The 25,995-nt window shown below is 39.0% G+C and overlaps 1 protein-coding gene across 1 annotated transcript in view; it reads right to left on the bottom strand.

Moving 5' to 3' along the window:
• The window catches only part of TLL1 (tolloid like 1), a 195,552-nt gene that overhangs the window by 61,875 nt on the left and 107,682 nt on the right, over window positions 1-25,995 (bottom strand). The window contains exons 6-8 of the mRNA XM_077814504.1: window positions 10,420-10,598; window positions 5,382-5,487; window positions 2,303-2,427 (exon numbers count right to left, since the gene is read on the bottom strand). Coding sequence (XP_077670630.1) covers window positions 2,303-2,427; window positions 5,382-5,487; window positions 10,420-10,598 — 410 coding nt within the window. The remainder of the gene's footprint in view (window positions 1-2,302; window positions 2,428-5,381; window positions 5,488-10,419; window positions 10,599-25,995) is intronic.

Raw genomic sequence — 25,995 nt, 5'->3', positions numbered from 1 at the left:
CAAACATCAGAAGTTTCATAGCCTGATATATTAACATGATCCCATGTTGTTTCACATGAAACAGAAAACTTAATATGTCTCTATTAACTCTTAATATTCCTTACCGTCTGCAGTGAAATATATTTTAATCACAATAGTGTACCAGTTTCTGAAGGTTGTTTTGTTTATTATTGGATGTTAATTTTTGAAATCTTTGCTGTATGTTTTGCAATTTAAGCATTTTTTCGCTTTCAATATTTTACTAATGGAGGACATTACCATTTTATATTAAATAATAATATTTTACATTTAGAGCTAATCCTGTGGTTTTACTCACATGAGCATTCTTACTCATTGTGATAGGACTAACTCATGCAAGTAAACCAGATTCTTATACAACAACCTTCGGCCCAAAATTTGCCAAAGTGTTTCACAAAAAAGGGACATACTCCTGCATCTCTTACTCATTCAACTAGTCCCATTCATAACAATGAGTGTATTAGTCTGTCAGTGCTGCAAATAATAGCTACTATTTTTCAAAGCATATTGAAAACAGAAGCACTGTATGATATTGTAAAGCCAGACCTCTGCAGACCCAAAGATCACTGCAGAAAAAAACACCGACAATATCTATGGCCAGTTATGAATAATCATCATGGCGAACATAAAAACTTCTTGTCCCTGAACATTTGTTTTGAGTTAGTTTTAGTTTTCAACCTATTTTCCAAATAGATTAAAAAAAACAAATGCATGCCTAGGGTGTCATTCAGATGTACTACATATTGTCAGAATATAATGAGGTGTTTACCTCATTCATTTTGATCACACAAATACTGACTGAACGCACAGCTTTCTTGGCTCTACTGACTCTCTTCATCTTCAAGAATTTCGCTGGTGCCTGTAGGTATATATCATTCCTAAGTGCTTGTAAGACAAAAAGACTCTCTTCCCCCATGCATATTTTACTCTTTGGCAATCTATTGAGTAGTGCATAATGTATTTATGCAAGTATCTTATTTATTGAAACCTATTTATATTGTAAAAAATTACAAATAACATTTTAAAAATTGCTCCTAAAGGGTTTTTCAGGCTGTTGAAATTATTTTAAAAGGAAATTATAGAAGATGGTTTCCTTGGTCACCCTACAACTCTGTACAGTGTACATGGAAGAACTTCTTAATTCACCAAATCAATGTATAACTGTTAGCCAACTGATAACTCTCATGCCACTTACTTTGTGTTGTGTGCATTCACACATCTTTTGCCAGATTCTGATCCCACTGACACTAACGTAAATCTCAAGCAATCCACTGGCTCAATCCTGAGTCCTTTTGTGGCTCAAGTGGTACAAAGTGGCCATATAACTGGCTTCAACAATCATGTGGGAATTCTCCCAGCCATCATGTCCTTCCTAGCCCACCATATGGGGCATGGTGAGAGCATGCTGCACTCTGGCAAATTCTGGCTGGTAGATGGCCATTGTGGTAACCCTGAGGCTGCTCTAAATTACACTAAATTTTGAACTGGCCCCAGCCAAACCCATAATTGGGAAATCACAGCCTGCTCTCCCATCTCTGACACACATCACAGTGGTAAAGGACTGAGCCCCTTGGCTTAAACTGAGTTGCTCAGATTTACATCAGTGTCTGAGAGATCAGACTATAACTCTACTTCAAAACTGTTTTAAAAGAATTGGGATAACTAGGCTGATGATATTCAAATACTGACTATAATAGACATGTAACTGTATCTGATCTTATCAGTGCACTTATAATTCATTTAATTTGTAGTTTTAAATTGCACATTTTCATATTCTGAATAGGCAAAATGTGTCTACAAGATATAACTCACTGCAGGGGTGTAATATGTTTATTGATTAAAAATGTCATTTCTGCACTCCATTCATACTTATGTGCACACAAAAATGTTGAGAATGATCCTTTGGAGGACACTCAGATTCCAATGTCGTGTTACACTACAAATCGCTATAATCTATCTAAGTATAGCTCGGGTTTTAAATTACAAAATGTAAATAAGAACTGACAAAGTATTATGTTATTTTTTCCAGTCACTGAAAAACTAAACGCAAGCAAGAATGGAACTGTCACATGAGTAAATTCAGTTTCAGGCAGTTTATCTACATGTAAAAGCTTTGCATTCCACAGTCCTCACCTGCAACATTTTTATGATCTGATTCTTGACGTGTACACATCACTTGCCAGCATGGAAATGAATTAGTAAACAGCTACTGTAAAGATTTATTATTTCTCTTCAACAACATAGTGAAGCATGCTTGTGTGTGTGTGTTTTTATGGTGAAATACCTGGACATCTGTACAGCTTTCTTGCCTGTGCAATATCTCCTTTACTTAGACGAGTACGCTGACCAATGGCAGGTCGTATACCATTATCATCACGGGAAGGAAGAATTGTATCCAGAAACATACCCCTAAAAAAAAAAAAAACCAACAAAAATAGACTCATAAAACCTTAGCAATTTTTAATAAAACTGTCCTTGTGTTTATATTATATGATATTTATTTTATAAATAATAAACATATTTGGCATAATTAAAAAGGTAAAATGCAAAATATGAAACAAACAAAAGAAAAGAAAAAGTGAATGGAAGAGAAAAATTCCCCAAGTTTAAAAAATGGCTTAAACAGTAGCAATGATATTAGAAAATAGTCTTGCTGTAATGCAAACTGGCAACTACTTTTGTATTCTGAATAGATAATAACAGCCCAGAAATTTCCTATTCAAATTTAAATTAAATGAAAAAGATTGTTGGGACCTAGCACTTGTCACATTGAAGACAGGATCTGTTGTTTGCTTAGCCTGTTTTGTCTGCCTGGCAAGGAGGACACGCAAATTCGTGAAGCATTCCATATTTAAAAAACACAAACAATTACACATTGCCTTGTTGTGAAATTCTTCCTCCAAAGTCCCTGTTCTGAATGAAGTTTCAAGGAGGTGTTAAAGGTCTTAGTTACAGCCATGAAAAGCAGGGTGATTCAGAATTAAGGTTGCCAATGCATCTTTAATTCATGCAACTGTGCTAAGCTATTTCAATGTAAGGGTATGTAGTAAGAGCATTCTTCTGTTATGTGTTAGATCCCTGAGCTATCCTGCTGCTGCTAAGACATGAATGGTGAGCCAAATTCTGCTTTCGATTACAAATCCATGCTAACTCATTTGACTTCAGCAGAATTACTCCAAATGACTCTGATGTACCAGAGAACAAGATTAGGTATTAATCTTATCTCAGAATGTCCTTGGTTTGATGGATTTACGTCTGATTTTTTAAAAACCTGATTTTTCATGAGTTAATTTTGGTAGTATTAAATTAATATTAGGAGAAATATGAACAAAGAAATATGTTCCATTAACATGCTACAGAGTCTGAAAACCTTTGAATTCTGATGTCATGTCACTGGGCTTCTTACACATTTTGCTAGATTTTCTTTCTTATTTTTGATACTCATTTATACTTGTAGCACATACACCGAAAGCTAAAATCTTGTATTACCATTTATCAGTATTGACTGCATAATGTGGTTTCATAATACTCAGTGTTAAGGCAGAAATCTGAGCCTAAGAATAGAGGTTGCTTTTTAAAGTACACTAGATTGGCCATTTTGAATGTCTGGCCTATATTCTGCTGTCATTGCACACATAAAACTCCCGATGACATCACTGGAATTATTCCATAAAGACAGACTGTAGGAAATACTTCTATTTGAAATATTAGAAGAAACAGTTCAAAGTACTAACTGACCACCTGAATAACTATTTCTAGGAACAAAGCAGAATTTTTGTAAAACAAAACAGCAACTTTAACGAGAAACAATTTTATTTTTCCACTGGTATAACCTGAAAATGACCAACCAAGTGAATTTAAAATTTTAAATTCCTCTTTTGCGGTCTCCAGCACCACCTTAAAAAGGCTTATGGAAACAACAAGCCCTTGATAGTCTTAATACTTATCTATATGTTGTGGCTATTACTTCATGAAGTTTTGTGGTCTTTGTTGACCTGGTCCTGGTGACTAAAGGAAATACTAGTTTCTAACAGATGGTAAAGTTCCACACTGAATAGGATTCCCCCTCTGAACATAATCAATGGCAACCCTTATTGGCCTTAAGGACTTCTGTAAGTGATACAAAACACTCTCTTCTGCCTAGGGGTAGAATATGATTCCCCATACCACTCTCAGTTTCTGCCAGACTGGAGCATCTGAGACTAGGATCAGAAACCAAATCTTCATGTGGTAGTAATTACAGAGCACTAAGACTATTGGTTATTCTTTTCTATTCTATATAAGTTCTTATGCCACCCTCCTCAACGTAGTATCTGAGCACCTTCTAGTAGTGCATTAAATAACATCTGTCATGTGTGTTTCATTCCCACACTCATCTTCTTCCTGAAGGAGAATTGTGTGTGAAGTGTTCTGTTTTGGTAGGCTGGTTTTTTTTAATGTACATGCTGCTATGTGCTTATATTAGAGAAGGCAACTGAGGCATACAGCGGATACACAATTTGCCCAAGTTCACACAAAGTCTGGGATGGAAAAGGGACTTGAACCTGAATCCTCCTCCACAGACTTTACCCTTGTGGGTTCCATTAGCATTACACTGATAACCTTTTTATAGGGTGGTTAGTGGCTGAGCTACAGGGTCTGAAATACAATCAGCACTATGGGTGTCAGACCCTTTCCCACACTCAAATTTCATAGACGGGCTGTGCAAGCATAACCAGCAGTGGAGCAGCAATGTGGGAGCTCCCAATGTGGGAAAAATGGGATTCTTGATTGTGTGGCTCTAATGTCACCAACACCATGAGCAGCACAGAATGAGCTGCAGTCTCTAGTCTAGTTCAGCCCTTTCCCATGGCCCTGGTTTGTGGGGTACATTTTCCAGACTTATATCTCACTCTCTGTACCCACAGAGGTACACAAATTACATAGACTTTATGTACTGACATGAATTTCACTCTAAGAGAAAGGAACACATACCTAAATATTTCATTTGCTTGATTCTTCTAAATTTAACTTTTTGCAGCATATGAGGTTTTACAAAATAATAGACAGCTATTATGAAATGAGGTTTCCAGGTTATCTTTACATTAAATCTAAATTAAAATAAGATTAAAAGGCTGTTTTGAAATTGAATATTAAGAGGGGACATTAAGCGATGTCTTTCTAAAAAAATAATCAAATTATCCTACATAGTTGGATTTAAAGAAAACCAACAAGCTGTGTTTTGACTTCTGTTGGAACACTCCCTGCGGAAGGAATATAATATTTTAAAGCTGTTCTGGAAATGCCATTGTTAAATCTATGATTCTAGTTTTCACATACAGGAATGGAATTAAAAGTCAAAAGGTATAACCTGAGACTCCAACCTTGAGAAGGTGTTCCTGGCATAGTGCATAATGCTGTCAAAATCATATGGTTCCCCAAGGGAGTTCACCTCTCCAGGCTCCATCTTCAGGAAGTTGTATTCCTGACCTACAAATGAGTCATAAGCAAAGTCTCAGATGAGTCTTTTGATAATTGGGAAGGGGTAAAAGAGCTACAATGCCATTCACAGAAACTCATGGATCTTAGTGAATCTAGCGCTTCAGAGTAGTTAATTTCTTTTATTAACTGGATGAATGGAGGAAGATCCATGCACCTAGAACACCCGCTACTAACTTTATTCTACTATACATATAATTTAGCTGTTTCATTCACCTGTGCACTGTAAGTGAATAAGACACAGAACACCAACTTGTGATAAACATGGAGGCCACAACATTCATTAACTTAGCCATCAATGATAGAAGAAAAAAATACACCCCTCCACAAACAGTCCAGCAGATAGCTGTTCAGTGGGGATTCCACAGGCTGGCTACCAAAGTGACTTTGCTTAAGTAGAGGCTACCCTTTCAGTCCCCATTTACCACAACAGCTATTTGGGCCAACTTCCAGCTACCCCTCCCACCCTAACCTAATGCAACTGTTAGGGGCACATGTAAGGGATGCCTGGATCTGTGTAAGAAATAGAGGTTCACTTCCAGTCCTTCAAGCAACCACCGGTCCCGGCCCAAAGCCACTGGTCCTTGTCAGTATACAAGTATGCAAACTGGCTTTTGCTCAAACCCAGATCCACTGGACTCCTGTCAAAAGTTGTGACCTTCATTAACAAACAATACTGGCCAAACTTCCTGGATACTAACAGAAAATCAAAAACACCCTCACTGCACATGCCAATTTCCTCTTGATGGAAATGCCTTTCTGACTCCAATTACCGATGACTAAGCCCAAAGTGTCTGACAAGAAGGGACATTAGAAGCTTCAGCTAGGAACTAAGGAGGAAAGTGGAAGCTTGCAAGGTGAAGGGTGGGTGGCCTGAGAATGGCAGGCCCAACCCAGGAGGAAGGTACATACTGTACCCATTCACATGCAGGTCCAGGTGGCAACAAGTTCTCCCTCTGACATGAATCCACCAATCACAGGCAAAGCCTGAAGGAGGACAAGGAGCAGTTACTGCACCCAACCCCTTTTAGCACACATAGGAGTCCAGGATGCAGCACAAGGAAGCAGGGAAGAGCACATGTGCAATGTGTGGACTCAAAGGGTAGCGGGAGGAGTCTGAACTTCTCTCAATCCTTCAGAATAAGATCCATGAGAAGTGTCTGTTCCCTGCCAGTCCTGCTCAAAGTCCCATTCTAAGGAGTATGGTGGGAATCTTAACAGCTTCATTGCACCACTGATTAAAAAATGTAAATATTACTTTACGACCAAGAAATCATACAATGGCTTTTTCAGGGTACAAACTTTAACTCTTAGCCTATATCAGTTGCATGTAGTGTAACACTTAAAACATAACGAGACTGACTTAGTTTAAAGAGATTTTCGAAACTGCATGTTATGTTGTGTGTGTTTAAGAGCTGTGTAATTTAGTTTCTTGTTTTACCCAAGCCATCTGGTAAAATAAGGCACTAAAAGCAAAATAAAACACTGCTGCACAAACACTGAGCAATTGGTTAACAAATAAAACAAAAGCACTGTTAAGATGAAAGCAGAAAAACCCCATATACTGAAAAATAAGTTCTCTTTATTTTATCCTGTTAGGCTATTTATTTTGTAGGACTCTAAAATATCCTATATCTGTTTAATCTGTACCTTCATATTTCTTTTGAGACTTGAGCCGTTATTATAATTCCATTCTGGAAATGTTTAAAAGGGATTTAAGTTGGCTAAGTGTGACACCCTCTCCCCCAGTGAAAATCCTAAAAAGCTAGGATTGCCAAGTTATAGCACCCTTCTTAGACCACACAGGATGTTTCCACTGACAGCAACAGATTGTTTCTATCATCAAAAGAACTCAACTCCAACTGTAAAGGAAACACTCTACAGACTACACATCTCCCTCACAGTACAATGCAAAACTTTAATTACAACCTCATACTTCCCCCACAAACACCTAACACATTGCACATTGTCAATCCTGTATATGTGAAAAAGTTGCTGAGGATGTATTTATTATTTGTGTTTATTATGTATGTATTATTATTCAAATGTAATTAAAAATTATGTGCATGTGTGAAAAAGTTAGGGAATAATCATAAGTTATCAAGTCATCAGTGCATGAGCAATCAGGACAAAGTTAGGTAAGGTATGGACCTTCCTTGAGCAAGCCAACATTTGCACTTCTAGTACAAACCTTTGCTTAAGGAATATAGCCCAGATCCTCAAAAATAATTATGTGCCTACTGCCCATTCAAATCAATGAGAGTTAGATGCCTGTATACCTATATGCTTATTACTGTGAGTAGTGCCAATGATTTTAGTAGGCAGGTTTTGCGGACTGGCACAATCTGATTAGTGATTGTCAACCTATATTATAAAAGGGGATAGACAGTGTCAGGGGGGAGAGAGAGCGAGAAAGAAACTGACAATGCAAGTTTGTTCTGCCTCAACCTGTTGTCAGGAGAGGGAAACTAACAATCTGATCTTGCTATAAGGCAAATTAAAGGAAGAAATATTGCTAAAATATTATGTATTAGGCATAAAAGAAGTGACAAAAAAATTAGATTAGATCATAGCTGTCATCTGTCGTCTCTTGCAGAATGCTCTGCTGTTGTGACTGGAATAGCTAATAAATAAATATAACCCTTTGCTCTTGCATAGTATTTTTCATCTGTAGATCTCCACATGCTTTCCAAAGCAGCTAAGTATCATTACTTCCATTTTACAAATGATGATACTTAGGCAGAGTGAGATGAAGTAACTTGGCCAAAGTCACCCAGGTCAGAGACAGAACCAGGAATAAACACAGGCATCCTGATTCCAAGGCATGGGCCCTAGCCTTTAGATTACATTGCTTCTCATGCTCAGCATGATAGTCCACATTTGATAATAAAAATGAAAATTGCTGATAAACCAATTTAAATTGCTTGTGAACTATAATCTATATTTTACCAAAAGCCATTTTTATCTCCTAGAAGTTTAAACATAATTTTGTATTTCAAAATTGTTACTGTGCCATGAAGAAGTCACCTGAACTAAATATGAGTAATTTGTAAGAATAAATGCATCTGCAGCAACATAAGGTCTAGGCTTCTAGAATCAAGCACAGTATTTGCATGCTAGCAGAAGCAGCGATTTTTATTCTTCTCAGAGATGCTCTTCTGTCCTTGTCACTGTGGGCCAAAATCAGCTTCTGTAGCCCAACTCTGGTTCCAACAAGAACAGGTCAGACAAGCATTGCCAAGCATGGTTGATAAGAATAAAACTGTCAATTGTATGGGCCAGATTGTAAACCTGATTTGTTAATGCATTTAAATATGGGTGTATAAATGGCTAATCAGATAACACATATCAATTTGCATACCAATATTGGTTTTATGTATACAATCATCATTACTGTGCATGCAAATTTAATGCAAAATTGCATAGGCATATTTCCACATCAATATGGGCTTCTGAAATTTTGAAAATCACGCCTTTAGCATCTAAAACATCAACTTTGAAATACAGAGTCTCTGGAATCATAGGTTTGTATCTTGACAAGATAATCTCAACTTGCCTACTTCACAGTTAGGTAAACTGAGTATCATACAAGTCAGGACTTTCCGGGTGAGTGTCTTATTAAAAACTAAATTTCTAGCCTTTATGGTTATGAAGAAAACCTTCCAGTTGTGAACCAAGTGTAAACCAATGAAGTGATGTCTTGCTTAGTCTGCATAGACAGTTTCAGTGCTGCTACTGCTTGGAAGTGTTATCAGGCACCTGAAGCTGGTGTGGGAGGCAGCTGCTACCACTTTTAAGAAGCAGGGTTGTCAAGCAGGAGCCTACTACTTCTTCCACCTGGAGTAGAAGGCTTTGCAGGATGATCATGGTACATAGTCATGCGTGTGCCACTGCAGCAGAGGGTTTGTGGACTTGTACATGTGTGGAAAAGGGATGAGATCATATATTTATTTAATGAATGGGTAGGGAGAATGCTGTCCAGCAAGACTTTATTGTTGAGCAAAACAGCCTTAACTATTTTATTTAGGAGTGTGGGAAGTGGCCCAGCACTCATTTATTGGAGGCAGCATGAATTAAGTTAGCCGGTGTTATTTGAGTGGGCAGCACTAATTAGAAGAACTGAGTTCACCCAACAGACCCATGCCCAGTAGTATACAATCAGTAGGAGAACATATAATGGGGGGGTGGCTTGGTGCAGGTGAGGCTTAGGCACCAGTATAGTTCAACATGGTGAATAGGCTTAGACCCAGGGCAAGTAAGCATTGGATGGAGCTGGCTGGAAAGGTTCTCCTCCATGGAAAATGTTGACTTTTCATTGAAAAAAACAAACATTTTCTGACTGAAAACAGAAAACTTTTGATTTTTGATGAAAACTCAAATGTTCCCATATAAAGCAGACACTTGTCACAAAAAATGTTATTTAGACAAAAACTAAATTTTCTGTCAAAAAACAATTTCTGTTAATGTTTAGTTCATTTTCCAAGCCTTGTCACAATTGTACTTATCTTTAACATGAAACCACAGTCCTGCCTCCGCTGTATGAACATGAAAGGTCCCATGGCTCTTTTCATAAGACTAATGGTTTTCCCTGAAGTCCCTCCAGGTTGCTTAACTGGTTGTCTATTTGGCTGTTTCTCTCCACTCCAGTGGTATACTTCATACTTTAGTGGTACTGTATAAACTGTATATAGTTTGAATCATTTGGGGATCCCTCCAGATAAAAAAAATGGTGTAAATGTAAAAATGTTAATTTTGGCTAGTTTATTAGAATGTTGAATTTTCTAAGAACACTCAAAATCCCAATTACAATTATTTGAATTGAAAAGACTCATTTCAAAAATGTAAAAATTGTTACAATCTTCAATAAAACAAAAATAAACAGTGAAAGAATATAACCTAAGAACCCTTAGCAAATTGTCTCACCTGGCTGGATGTTTTCTCTAATGATGGTTACATGGTCATCTCGGTCTGGCCGTGTGTGTTCATGCCAAAAGCCTATCACATGCCCTAGTTCATGAACAACAATTCCAAATTTATCACAGTTCTTGCCAATAGATATAGCCTGAGGACCATTACCCCTTCGACCCACATAAGAACAGCACCTGTAATAAAAATGTCAATAGAGATTAAAACTTTCAAGAAAACGACTTAAAAATAAAATTTTGCTAGAGGGTAATTTAAAAAAAAAATCAATACAGTACATTACATGACAATGCTACAACAAGCTGAAGTTAGTATTTACAGTAGTTAATACAGAGTATTATTATATATAACTATTAGAATGAATTTCTTTATCCAAGGTGCCACTTGTGACCCAATGGGACTGTTATTTGTGTCCCTGGAGTCATTCTGAAAAACAAAGGAGATTTATACACCAAAACAAAGAAAATAAAATGGCTGTGATTAAAATCCATCTTTTTGCGTGTTGTGCTGCTTCTGTGCTGTCTTTCATATGAGAGTAGCACATATAACACCACCAGATGTGATTGGCCCTCTACTGCTCTGCTTGGGAATGGAGCACCTACTGCAGCCATCTCTGGATCATTAGGAAGTGCTGCCATCAGCTTTTTCAGATTCCTCTCCCACATTCCCTGAATAAGGATCCATGAAGAAACATCTTTTTTTCAGTAGAGGAGACAGTCCACACCAGAAACCCTCCACATCTTCATGCTTTCTGGCTTGGAGAGAGAAGTTGCCCTCACTCAAGAACTATGGACGGGGAATGTTCCACTTTAGTACGCAAAGAGCAAAACCTAGTTTAAAATCTAAAAATGCTTTCTATGACAAATAAATAAATAAATAAAAAAGAACAAAAGTAAAGTCTCCATGACTAACCATACTGGACTTGAATCTTCTCTCATGTAGTCTCCTCTCAATAGTAAAACACTAGTTTTCATACCACTGTAATTCCATTGATTTCACTGGGACTATTCATATGTTTAAAGTTAATCATGTACCTAAGTGCTTTGACAATTGGTGCCTAAATCACATCAGAAATTGAATTAGAAAACTATTGTGTCTACATCTATTTTCCCAAACCTTTCACCAGGCCCCACAGACTTGTGTCTCCATATAATCCCTCAACTCTAAAAATACACAATGATTCCCCCTCTATAGCATTCCTGTTGTATTTCTGACTCATTCCAGAACCACCAAATAGTCTGAGGCTGAACAAAATTTTCTTTCTAATAAGAACACAAAAGCTATGAGTTTGGTTCCAATATCTCAATCTTACAACGAGACTTATATAGCTGTGGGGGCGAGGAACAGGGAAGAGTGGAGAAGAAGCAGCAGGGAGCAGGGGTAGATTCCTGCTGTGTCTATCTCTGTTGTACTTCGTACCAACACTCATCCAGATTTCATAGTCACTCAACTCTGGTTGGCTACTAAGTAAATCTTTCATTTTTAATCTGAAAATTCAAGCTACTTCATTAATTATGGTTGCAGGGCTTTAGAAATATTAAATGTTAATGATACCATAACCCTTTGAAGATTTACCTAACATCTCACAGAACAAAACACAGAAGAGAGATGAATACTTTGTAGATAACCCTGAAATGGAGTGAAATGAGGTTTAGAATCCCATGATACTCCTGTGCTTAAGTAAACAGGAATGTCATCTCTCCCCCTCGCTGAGATTTTTCTGGGTATATGTGACAGATAATGTGGCCCACAAAAGTAATCTTTCAATACTGGGAGATTGTAGTCCAGAAATAAATGGTCTACTTGTTCTCCCTCTCCCTTCTTCTTGGATAAGAGTCTTCATCCTGAAGAGTCATATTTTTCTGAGGAGTGGTTGAAAAAAAAAAAAAGCCAGCTTCACAACTGCTCTCATTTTTCATGCCTTTTTTTCTGTGCTTTCATGATTCCAATGTAAACTAATGGAGCTGGTATGCCCTTTTCAGCATCCATACTCAGCAGTTTTCTGAGATGTCTGCTCTTTTGGAAGGTCTGGAAAAATGTAGTCTGCTCACTATGACAGGAAAAGGAAAGAATGGAGACTAAAGCAAAACCTATAGGGATGGAGAGATATTTGGGATCAAATGGTTGGCTGAGATTTCTGACACACATCTGTCTCTGTCACTTTATCTACTGCGTACAATATAGCAAGAATAGTAAGAGGTGAATATGACTCCATCACAAGCTCTTTAATGACCTTAAAATAAAAAAAAAGTATCCTACAAAAAGTGAAAACATGGATGAATTGCTAAGGAGCAGTTCAGAGGAATAGCACAAGGATGTAGAGAAAAAAACAGAAAGGCTAAGGCACAAAATGAATTACACCTAGCAAAGGACATAAAAGGCAGTAAGAAGAGGTTCTTCAAAAGTATTAGGAACAAAAGAAAGATGAAAGAAAGTGTACTTCTTCTACTTAGTGGGGAAGGAGAGCTAATAACTGATGACATGAAGAAGGCTGAGATGTTTAAGGCCTATTTTGCTTCAGTCTTCATTAAAAAGGTTAATGGTGATCAGATATCCGACACAATTAATATTAACAAAAAGGGATCCGATGAAATTCATCCAAGGGTACTTAAGGAACTACCTGAAACAATCTCAGAACTGTTAGCAATTACGTTTGAAAACTCATGGAAGATGGGTAAGGTCCCAAAGGACAGGGGAAGGGCAAACAAAGTACCTATCTTTACAAAGGAGAAGAAAGAGGACTTAGGAAATTAGAGGCCACTCCACTTAACTTGAATACCTGGAAAGATACTGGAACCAATTATTAAATTATCAATTTGTAATCATCTAGAGGATAATAGAGTTACAAGGAATAGCCAACATGGATTTGTCAAGAGCAAATTTGTAAAACTAACCTAATTTCCTTCTTTAATGCAGTAGCTATGATATATCTTGATTTTAGTAAATCTTTTGACGATGTCCCACATGACATTCTCATAAGCAAACTAGGAAAATGTGGTCTAAATGGAATTATTATAAGGTGAAGGCACAACTTGTTGAAAGACTGCACTCCAAGAATAGTTATCAATGATTCATTGTCAAACTGGGAAGGCATATCTAGTGGGGTGCTAAGAAGTCTGTCTTGTCAATATTTTCATTAATAACTTGGATAATAGAGTGGAGAATACGCTGACATTAGTGGCTGACACCAAGCAGGGAGGGGCCGTGAGCACTTTGGAGGACAGGATTAGAACTGGAAAGGAATTTGACAAATTGGAGAACTAGTCTGAAACGAACAAGATGAAATTCAGTATAGACAAATGCAAAGTACTACACGGAGGAAGGAAAAATCAAATGCACAACTAGAAAATGGGAAATAACTGGCTAGGCTAGGCTACTACTGAAAAGGATTTGGAGTTCTAGTAGATCACAAATTCAATGAGAGTCAACAATGTGACAGGTTTCAGAGTAGCAGCCAAATGTGACAGAATTTCATAAAAGGTTAATATCATTCTGGAGTGTATTAACAGGAGTGTCATTTGTAAGATATGGGATGTAACTGTTTTGCTCTAATCGGCACTGGTAAAGCCTCAATTAGAGTACTCTGTCCAATTCTGGGCACTGCACATTAGGAAAGATGTGGACACATTGGAGAGAGTCCAGAAGAGAGCAACAAAAATGATAAAAAGTTTAGAAAACCTGACCTATAAAGAGAGGTTAAAAACTGGACATGGTTAGTTTTGAGAAAAAAAGACTGAAGACCTGATAATAGTCTCCAAATATATTAAGGGCTGTTATAAAGAGGACAGTGATCCATTGTTCTCCATGTCCACTGAAGGTAGGATAAGAAGTAATGGGACAAGAGAGATGTAAATAAGATATTAGGGAAAAGTTTCTAACTATAAGAGTAGTTAAACACTGGAATACATGTCCAAGGGAGATTGTGGAATCCCAATCACTGAAGGTTTTTAAGAACATCTTAGACAAACACCTGTCAGGGATGGTCTAGGTACACTTGGTCCTGCCTCTTTGTGGACAGCTGGACTAAATAACCTCTTGAGGTCACTGCCAGCCCCACATTTCTATTATTCTAATCCTGCAGGCCCTCCTTGAAGAGTCTGGAAACCTACAGAAACAGCTGGAAGCAATTCAGGTGGTTATCTCTTCCTGTTTGCTGTACAGGAGCCACAGTCCGGTGGCACCTTAAAGACTAACAGATTTATTTGGGCATAAGCTTTTGTGGGTAAAAAACCCACGTCTTCAGATGCATGGAGTGAAAATTACAGGTACTCGCACAGATACAGACAGATATTTATGCCTGTCTTTTTATACTGCTAAATTCAGTGCCTTGCATGGTACCAAGTACTGAATTTAGCTGTATGAAAAAACTCGCACAGATACAGACAGATATTTTTGCCTGTATATGTAATTTTCACTCCATGCATCTGAAGAAGTGGGGTTTTTACCCACAAAAGCTTATGCCCAAATAAATCTGTTAGTCTTTAAGGTGCCACCAAACTGTGGCTCCTGTACAGCAAATAGGAGAAGATAACCACCTGATCATCATATACAGACTAACAGACAGAATCACAGACTATCAGGGTTGGAAGGGACCTCAGGAGATCATCTAGTCCAACCCCCTGCTCAAAGCAGGACCAATCCCCAATTTTTGCCCCAGATCCCTAAATGTCCCCCTCAAGGATTGAACTCACAACCCTGGCTTTAGCAGGCCAATGCTCAAACCACTGAGCTATCCCTCCCCCCCAAACGTGGCTACCCCTCTGATAGCTAGAAGCAAGAAGAGAGAAGAGGTACCAGCATAATGTGAGCAACTCCTCTCTGTAACCCTCAAGTGATCTATACACCACAGTTTTCAAAATGCAATCTAAGGAAAAAATAAACTAAAAATAATTTATAATTTATCCAAGATGCTACCATATTACTGCCAGAGCTCTGTTACTGGCGGGTTACATGACTCTGTTAACTCAATCGCAGATGAGCCTCAACAATGGGTAACTGAGACTGCATATTTAGGGGGGAAACATTTTTAAATAGAATAAAACACATGGATTGGCTATTTTAGTTTGAGTCAATTCCCTTGTATTTACAAAGAAGGCAACAGCACCTTCAGTCAGTATTATACCAGCCTATTTTGTGTCTTATATCCCACTGTCAATTACTTTTTCAAATCATGAGGCAATAGCATAGTCCTAGAAAATTCAGCCACAGGCAGTACTCATCACTGTTTTTCTTCTGCTGCTTCTTCTTTACTCTGACTGTCTCAAACAGAAACATAGAACCTTTCAAGATTCTGCTCTATTAGTTCCAAAAGCTAGGCAATGGGATTTGAAAAAAAAACTAAAACATCCATCACAGCACATAAAATCACATAAAATGTTTGATATGTAAACAAATACTAATTATTTGCCTTTGAATAACAGTAGTGTAAAATATTGTCCTAGGGAGCTTTGGGTTTTATATCACAAAATGAGGTCGCTTTTTACAGTATATTCCTTGATTTTGTGAAATTTTACTGCTATTCCCTTTAAAGCGAGACAATGTGGGCACGATTTTCAAAAGTAAACAGTAATTTTGGGTGCTCAACTTGAGATACTGTAAAGGTGTCCTGGCTTCAGAAGGTGAATGGACAGGCCTTTCTGAAAATTAGGCACCCTCGGGCATCTCAAGTTGAGCAGCCAAATTATGTTAAAAACAGAGTATCAGCCTATTTTTAAAAAATTGGCTGATTATGGCAATTTCTTAACTTTGATTACTAAATGGAGTTCAAGCACTTCACACAGATTGCAGACTAGCTCTTTGATTCTCTTTTTCTACTTCAAAGAAGAACAGCCATCAACAGTAAACACTGTGTCTTAAAATAACAGTAGTAGTATAGAATCCTCGGGGAGTGGGGGGTCATTAGGATTTACTGCATCGAGCGCCCTGCCATGCACACATCAGATTTATCCAATTAAGTTACAACATTCTGATCACTCAGACAACAAAATGGAGTCAAAGGGTCAAGAATATTACAAAGTTATACATCAAAAGGCACTGATTTGCAAGACCTTTGTTGTGACCACACTTTTACGTGCGCTTGGCACAAGGCCCAGGCATCTCTCTACAGTATGAGCACTTGTCATCCTTCTCAAACTCAGCCAACAGGCAGACTTTAAAGCTCCTGATCTCTTTAATCTTTATTGCACCAGACAGCAGTTGAAGATGGTAACTATTTATGAATCTCTAATTCCATGTAATCAGTCTAGCTGATCAATAATGGTGAGCAAAGAGAAACAACTGTCAGAGAGAAAGTGCAGTGATCACTACCGCTATTCTTTGAAAAATAAGGGCCCTTTGAGCCTCACAGAGCTGCCATAAAATGTGTCTTAAAATTGATGAGTGGGAAGGGGAAATCTCTGGGATCATAGTCTCAGTTTTTTGGCGGGTTAAACAGGTGCACACTACAAAATGTGATACTTTAAAGCACCCTATTGAATGATAATAGCAGTTCACCATGACATTAACTGCATGGTGCTGTGGATGAAAATGATGCAGAACTCCACAAACCCACTCGGATTACACCCTTTATTCTGGTTACATAGAGAGGAAAACAATCTGTAATTCACAAGAGAACTCAGCATGAAGCAATTTTGTTAATCACTTTACTGGTGAAAGCACACTCCTTCCATTCACAATCCAAAATGCCTCTAGGTAAAGTGGAAATTGGATTGGCACTCATACAGAAATAAAGTTAGCAATAGTGGTCTGCCTTGGACATTTTCACCAGGAATGAAATTGTAAGGAAAATTATTGTTAGCAGTTTTCTTCCACCTTCATATATAATTCTTGGTAAAAGGCTTGTAGTCAAAACCACATTATTTTCCTTACATTCTAATTTTGGACTATATATATACACAATCTTTTGTTCCATTTGTAGTAGCTTACTCATTTATTCCCAGACTAGGCTCTAAAATGGCACATGAATACAGAAGGCCAATATTTGTTCTAATCTGATGAATTTATCCCTTTTGGTCCTTTCCACAAATTGTCCACAAATAGATCATGATTTTTACTGATTTGTTTGATATTCAAAACTATTCTCTGAATAGTTTACTAGAAATAATTTCAACTTGCTAAATGTTTGCAAACTGTTTAGAGTGGGCATTCATTCGATTACTTAATATTCAGAAATGCCACCCACCCTCCTCAACTGGTGGGGGAAGTTGATGTTCCTGGCAGAGAAGGACGACAGCCTCAACAGTGAGGGAGGGAGTCTCTCACTGAGGGACACCAAGTAATTCCTCCTCACCATCCTTGGAGTCTCTGGCACTCATTGGGCAGATAGGTGGGGGATGGGAAGAGTGCTAATTGGCCAGCATCCCCAAGCTCATAAAATTTAACTTGGAGCAGGTGCCTGCACAGCTCCATTCCAGCAGAGAAAGGGTTATTTACCATTCCAGCAGCAGCAGCTACTGCCAATAGTATGCAAAGGAAGACAGGTAAGACCAATGGCCTGCAGATAACTGATGCAGATAATGAGTCAGGGGACGAGGAGAACAGGTGAGCAGGACTTCGGTGGTGGTGGGTCAGAGGAGTGCATTCCTCCCGGATGGGATCCTAAATTCTTTATACAGGTGGTCCATGGGTCCAAGTTTGGGGAAAGTGAGGGTCCAAGCCTCAGGAAGGTGTGTGGGTGGTGGCTCCTAGTCAGGCATTCTTCACCCATCTGGCATCAGGTTCTTCTGGAGTGTACAATTCCCACCATTGTCAGAATGACAAGGGAAATGAAAGGACATTTTAAAGTGTGGGAAAGATTTCTGGAAGAGTTTAATGGGATTTCAATATAACGTTTGGACTGGTTGCTCAAGACTGAACTGCAGATACAATCTGACATCTTGGGAGGCACAGGTTTACTTTCAAGGAAGGTGGTGTGCACAGAAGTGGCCAGAAAGCTGGGTGGCTCTGGCCATTACAAGAGACATTACCTTCCTCAAGGTTTTTCCTATAATGCTGGCAGTCACTCTTTGGGGAGAAAGCTTTTAAAAAAAGAAAGTACGTTTCTGGTGCAAAAAACAATCTGTGGTCCATATTGTAAATATACAGTTGGCTAAGACTGCTTAAGTAATGAAGCTGGTCAGGGCCTTCATTTTATACCTGAGCCTGAATGTCTACACTGTCATTAAACACCACCTTAGCCCAAGGTTCGTGAGCCCTCATCAGCTGTCATGAGCAAACTGTGGGTATCTAACTGCAATGTAGACATACCCACAGGGCCTGTGAGCAAGCCTTAGAGAATTCATGACATTTAGGGCTCAGGAAGGGCTTCATCATGGTTGGGCCATACCTACACACCAGATGGTGCAATATGGGGTGTCTTTGACCCACTGCAGGTTGGCTCTCTCCACTATATCTGGTGAAATAGCAGGCCTGTCCTACTCAAGTAGGCTGGCAGGTTTCCCAGATCCAGGCAGGCTTCGTTTTAGCACTGAAGCTCTTAAAAGGGTGGTACAGGAGGGGTTGGCACTAGAGGGACAACATTACCTATAACAGTGAAAACCCAGTCTTATTAAAGGCTTTAGGATGGGTCTGCAGCTGTGAGAGGGAGGCCATTTTATTTGGGTGGTATTCATTTTTGCCCTCTTTGGCACTTTTAAAGTGAGGGAATTGGTGCTTTTGGCAACTGTGGGAAGGTTCCAGTGAGCATTGAATTTAACAGAGTACGACAATCGACAGGAACAGTGGTCCCAGCAGTTAAGGTCCTCAAAAAGAAGAGAAGGGCATATGTGGCGTTGAAGGAATGTGCAGACAAACACTTGTGCCCTGTAAAGGCAGTGAAAGCCTTACTAAAAATCCAGAGCCTGCAGCCAGGCCTGCTGTCCACACACAGTGATGGCAACTTCCTAACAAGATACCAATTTCCTGCGCTACTGAGGAAAAACCTTGCGCTACTACGTTCTTGACCTAGGTATATTTGGTACTCATTCTTTCAGGACTGGGACAGTGACATCAATGTCTGCAGGGGCTTTGGTCCATGGAAAGTAGAGGTGAAAGGGCACAGGAAATCAAGGTGTTACAGGACGTATGTCTGCACCTATGAAAAGATCGCAGGGAACTGTAAAAAGCAACTAATCCCATAAGCTTTTTTGTTTCAGAGGATACCCAGAGCATACTCAATATTCAGATCTGAAGCACTCTGTAGAAGAGGGCAGCCAGGATGGCAGGCAGATCTCAGCTAGGTTTCAGGTCTGAAGCTTTTTGCGACCAGTGGTTCGGCAGAAGAGGCATGCAATGGGATCAGCTCATGCCACTTCTACTCTCATTGTTGAACAAAGCAGACCCCCTCGCATCCTGGCTATCCACCTCGGAGAATAATCTCAAGGGCTGCACAGGAGTCAATTTAAGGGATAGAATCTAGAGGGATGTTAGCTGGGTTAGGCAACTGTGGCCAGCGGTTATGTTAGTATGATCAGAAAAGCCCACAAGATGGGTTTGGCAGGGAGCTGCAGATGCAGCCTGCATGGACAAGGCAAGGAAGAAAGTGAACAGAGGTCACTAGCATATTCCTGGAGACAGGGGGTTCAGTGATACAGCACAGGGATATCTATTACAAAAGGCCTGAATTTTTCAGAGATTATGGGCACATCTGTCAGAAGGAAGCACTGACAAATGGTTGTGGAATGTGAGGGCCTGGATTGGGCAGGAGTTGTGGGGGTTGGGGGAGGAGAGATGGTGATCAAGATGGCACTCCCTGTTCCCAGTGGGGTTAAAGGATAAAATGAGCAGTTCCTAGAGGTAAAAACCTGGGATTTTGGTGAAGGCCCTTTGTCTTACAGGATATGGTCAGACTTTGTGGCCCTTGTCGGTTGAGGTCCTCACCCTTCTGCACCCTCTGTCCCCATCAGAGTGAGCTGAGTCCTGGGAGGTAGGCTGAGGAAAGACTACCCCGAGTTATGGACCCTAGAGTAGGAGTTCTGTAACACCTGCCAGGTATAGGAGCATATGGGTGATGGGTGGGTAGAGCCCCTCCCCTCTGTTTAGCTTTAACAAAAGTTACAGCCTGCCAGATAAAATCCATCAATGTGTCTATCCTCATTTCACCGCTAAGTCTACATCAATTTGCTACTTAAGCTGTACGACTAGTCACCTTCAGTAAGTCATATGCTGTTGTTTCTCTTCCTGGACTGGATGATTTAACTTTTATAAACTACTTCTCCTTTAGTCAGAAGTTAATTTCATTTCTTGATTAGACAAATCTTTGCTACGGGTTCAAAATTTGATTTCCTGTTTTATACCAACAAAACTTTGTACTCTCACACAAACTTCCAAGAAGCAAACAAAAAGTGGTACAAACATGACTGAATTAGAATGTGATTCACAGCTCACAAAAACCTTCAGTAACACTCCTCCTCCTCCCCCCTCCCCACTACTTATCCAGTTCTACTCATGCTTATGACTTGAAGGGTTATGAACGGTGAACGACCAGAGCTTCACTATGACCTAGCTTCTTCATGCATGACTGTGGTAGCCATTACTAACATTTAGAGACCTTTTAATATGATTATTTTAATATAAATATTACTTTTTTTAACTCCATGAAAGAACTGTATCAACTGTTTAAATAGCCAGTCATTTCTACATGCAAGTAATAAAGCTACTAAAACAAAACTTTAAAGCATAAGTATATTTTTAAAGACAGAATATAACCTTTATCCATTTTTTAAAAAATCCAGTCTGTAATGTCTAGCATGTAAACATGGCATTTGGTTCAAACAGCTTTTGACCATTTAGAAGCTATACAGATTAGAGCATATGAAACTCATGACATGAGTTTTCTTTACTTCAAACAACTTTTTCAAACACCCATACTGAAGAAAATCAACAGTGACTGCTCTAAATCACATGAAGTCTGCCATAAGAAAGTAGTTAAGTGTGCAGGTAAATAACAAAAATTGCCACGAAGATCAAAGGCATGTTGCAGCGTGAAAACACTGTGACTTATTGTTCCTTTTCAGACTCACCACATACAAAACAGACTTGCTCTTTTTCTCAGTGATATTTATTGTGAGCATGAGATTAAGTGCCACTTGGGACAGCTGAGCCCTTTTTTGGCTTCTCATACTGCATAATATAGTGACTGAATCTCCAAGCAGTTTCCACATACCACCCAGGAACCATAAGCAGCAATTCTTTAAAGAATATTACAGACTGTAATTACCAACTAGCGGTTTACACAACATGGCACTCTTTCAACCTGTTTAGAGATAAAAATTTTATATACCACAACCCAATAACTACATCCATATTTATTATTTATCCAGTGGCCAAGAATAACAATGTACATTGCTTTGGTAACAATCATAAACCCTATGCTATAAATCATTATTTTCCAGTGCTCATACTGCAGTAAAAATGACCACCATCCACTAACTATGGAATCTCAACTCACCAATGTTTGCCTTTTCAACTGTAATAGATGATGAAACAATACCTGGGTCCCATCTCAAACACTGTGTTAATTAAATGAGACATGGTGAGGATGAACCACAGTTCAAAATTGAAGCTAATAAAATGAATAATATGAGTAGAGGAAATTGCTACAAGCCTTCTGATGAGGAGATACCTGATCCATAGGTAATCAAAACCAAAAAGGTTGTGAATGGGCAAACAGTAATGAAAGCTTTGAATTACCCAGATATTAAAAAATAGAGAACATAAATGGAGATGAAGTTGAGGAGCTTCTAAGTAATAATTACAAGAGTACAATGTTTATTTTATTTTAATATAAGTGAGCAAAAAAAAAAGAATATGGATGATGACTATCTACAAAGTACATTTTGAAGTAAGTGAAAGAATGGTGGAAAGAGGTGGATGAGAAGTGGGATAAAGGGAAAGGACTAAAAGGAAAATTGCATGTATTAACAAATTCATATATGACCACACACTATTAGCATTAATTATAACAGAAACAAACAAAGGCCAATATGGAGAAGCAGAAGATGCAAAGAGTAAATCAAAAGTGGGAAATGAAACCATGCAGTTTTCTTCCCTTTGATACAATCTCTCACTTGGTAACTGTACCATCTATGTTAGTGATCATATTGTTCATAATGATATGCCATCTCAAAAAATTCTGAGCTGAATTTCAGAGATTCTGAGGAACTGCAGTTCCCACAGAAATCAATGTGCATTATATGTGCTCCCTACTTCTGAAAACCAGGCCATTTATGATTAAACAGAGATTAGAGAAGCAATGGATCAGTTGATGTGTAGATAAGATTAGCATAGCAGAGTGCTATACCTCAATATATAAATTAACATTTTTCTGTTTGTTTCCTCATGAAATTCATTATCATGCCATTTTGGGAAGATACTACAGATTTTCTAAACAGAAAGGATCAGACTCAGAAATAGCTTAGCACTTTGCCCCAAAGACTGCCTTTTGAGAAATAAGAAGGAACATGTTCAGATATGCCGTAAGAAACCTCTGTAAAAATATATGCAAAAATAAATTCAACTGCCATCTTTATGGAGATGACATACAGATCTATGTGTCTACTCCAGACCTGTCTCCTTCCATCCAAACCAAAATCTCAGCCTGTCTCTCTGACAACTCTTCATGGATGTCTAACCACCAGCTCAAGATCAACATGCTAAAACAGAGCTCTTAATTTTCCCTTCCTAATTTTCCCCCAAGCTCCCCCTACCACCTCCCTTCTTGATTACTGTGGACAACAGCACCGTCTCACCTGTCACTAGGGCCATCACCTGGGTATTATCTTTGACTCAGACCTCTCTCTTTAGGTCCTCATATCCAGGCTATGTCTAAATCTTGCCAATTCTTGCTGAATAACATCTCTAAAACACAGCCTTTCCTATCCATCCACACAGCAAAAACTCACTCAGGCTCTCATCCTCTCTCATCTTGACTACTGTAATATCCTTCTCTCTGGCCTTCAAAAATGCCATCTTGCCCCACTCATTCAGAATGCTGCTGCAAAGAGTATTTTCCTAGCCCCTTCCTTTAACCATCTTCTGTTGGTTCACCCTTCTCTGTTGCATCAAACATTAGCTACTTGTCTTCACTTTCAAGGTCCTTCATGGCCTATCCACACTCTACCTATCATCTCTCATTTACTGTAAGATGTCAACCATCATCTCTGATCAGCCCATGATAACAACATCCATCATCCACTTGTTAAATTTCCAAACAAGCACTTTTGAGCTTTGTCTCCTGCTGCCCCTCATGCTGGGAGGAGCACCTTGTAATCATCTGCAAATATTCATTCCAAAGAAAAAAAATGTCTTAATACTCTCCTTCGCCTACAAAAATTTTGACAACAGGTCACTGGCGTGATGCCACTGCTTAGGACATTGACCAATACTGTTTCATTGTTTCCTTGTATTCCCCTGTCTATTTGTACCTATCTGTTGTCTTTTGTCTTATTCTTGGGGTTTGTCTGCATGGTGATATAGTGTGTGACAAGCCAGGGTGTGAATTTGCAGCGTATTAGCCTGTCATGCACTAAATCGCTGTGTAGACGAGCCCTTGCATTATAAGCTCTCTGGGGAAGCTCTCTATTCTGTGTTTGTACAGCACATCACACAACAGGGTCCTGGTCGATGACTAGGGCATTCCTAGATGCTTCAGTAATACAAAAAATAAATAATAACAATTTGCTGACAAATCAACACAGCACAGTGCCATGGGAAAGAACCAAGGTAAATTCCCGATGTGTCAGTCGTGGAGTGGAGAGTGAATACAAATGGCTTGGTGTCTCTTTTGACTCGAGCCTTTCCACAGAAAATCCTGTGCCAGACATAGTACCAAAGTTGTTTGTACATACCAGTCCTTATTTATCCAAACAGTCTACTCTCTTATTTATCTGGCGAGGTGACAACCATACTAAAGTAACTTATGTTTCAGGAACATAAGAATCATTATTTGTCATTTCCTCCTTCTTCAGAGCTTCTTCAGCACTTTTAGATAGCTCAGAATGCAGCAGCACTTTTGCTCATTCATTTAAATAATTGTAGGCACGTAACACTCTCCCTGCAGTCTTTATAATTATCTGCTGATACCTGCTTTATAAATATCTGCTGACTAGCTCTTAGCTCCATTTCCAACAGTACTACGTTAACATGCACTGGGGAACTTTCAGTGCACACCACCAGGATCTACACGACCAGTTAGTGGACAACAAGCTAGTGTGAATTAGAATTTACACCCCAGATGGTGCAGACTAAGGCAACATGTAGACAAGCCCTAAGTATAAGACAAGAGACAACAGATGGATAAGGACAGACGGAGATTACAAGGAAACAATAAGACAATATTGGTCAGCCTGATCGGCTGTGTTTTAGCACACCAGCAGACTAACTGTTGTTTTCTTCTTCTTCTTCTTTTTTGTAGGCACCACATCAAAGGATCGTTTTAAGGATGATCATGAGTTAATTTGCAGGTGTTTACAGGGGAAATCAGCCCCAGGTGACGTTAATATGGCATATGCAGTAAGGTCATTGACTGATTTGTAAAATCCAGAATTCTTGTTCAGAAAACAACTGGAATAATTATCAACGGCATTTGTGAGAAGCATTTCAGGATGCAGTGAGGTAACTGGTCACAACGATCAGTAATAAGACATGTTTTGTTCACTGTATTACATCAAGAAAAGGAGTACTTGTGGCACCTTAGAGACTAAACAATTTATTTGAGCATAAGTTTTCGTGAGCTACAGCTCACTTCATCGGATGCATACTGTGGAAAGTACAGAAGACGTTTTTATACACACAAACCATGAAAAAATGGGTGATTATCACTACAAAAGGTTTTCTCTCCCCCCTCCCCACTCTCCTGCTGGTAATAGCTTATCTAAAGTGATCACTCTCCTTACAATGTGTATGATAATCAAGGTGGGCCATTTCCAGCGCAAATCCAGGGTTTAACAAGAACGTCTGAGGAGGGGGGGGGGTTGGAAAAAACAAGGGGGAATAGGTTACCTTGCATAATGACTTAGCCACTCCCAGTCTCTATTCAAGCCTAAGTTAATTGTATCCAATTTACAAATGAATTCCAATTCAGCAGTCTCTCGCTGGAGTCTGGATTTGAAGTTTTTCTGTTGTAATATCGCAACTTTCATGTCTGTAATTGCGTGACCAGAGAGATTGAAGTGTTCCCCGACTGGTTTATGCATGTTATAATTCTTGACATCTGATTTGTGTCCATTTATTCTTTTACATAGAGACTGTCCAGTTTGACCAAAGTACGTGGCACAGGTGCATTGCTGGCACATGATGGCATATATCACATTGGCAGATGTGCAGGTGAACGAGCCTCTGATAGTGTGGGTGATGTTATTAGGCCCTGTGATGGTGTCCAACAGGAGAGTGGGTTTGTGTGTGTGTTGGGGGCGGGTGTGGGGAGAAAACCTGGATTTGTGCTGGAAATGGCCCACCTTGATTATCATACACATTGTAAGGAGAGTGATCACTTTACATAAGCTATTACCAGCAGGAGAGTGGGGTGGGAGGAGAGAAAACCTTTTGTAGTGATAATCACCCATTTTTTCATGGTTTGTGTGTATAAAAACGTCTTCTGTA

Source organism: Eretmochelys imbricata, chromosome 4, assembly GCF_965152235.1.
Source record: "Eretmochelys imbricata isolate rEreImb1 chromosome 4, rEreImb1.hap1, whole genome shotgun sequence".
NCBI lineage: Eukaryota > Metazoa > Chordata > Testudines > Cheloniidae > Eretmochelys > Eretmochelys imbricata.
Note: the sequence above shows the minus strand (reverse complement) of the source record. Positions and strands in the feature narration are given on the sequence as shown.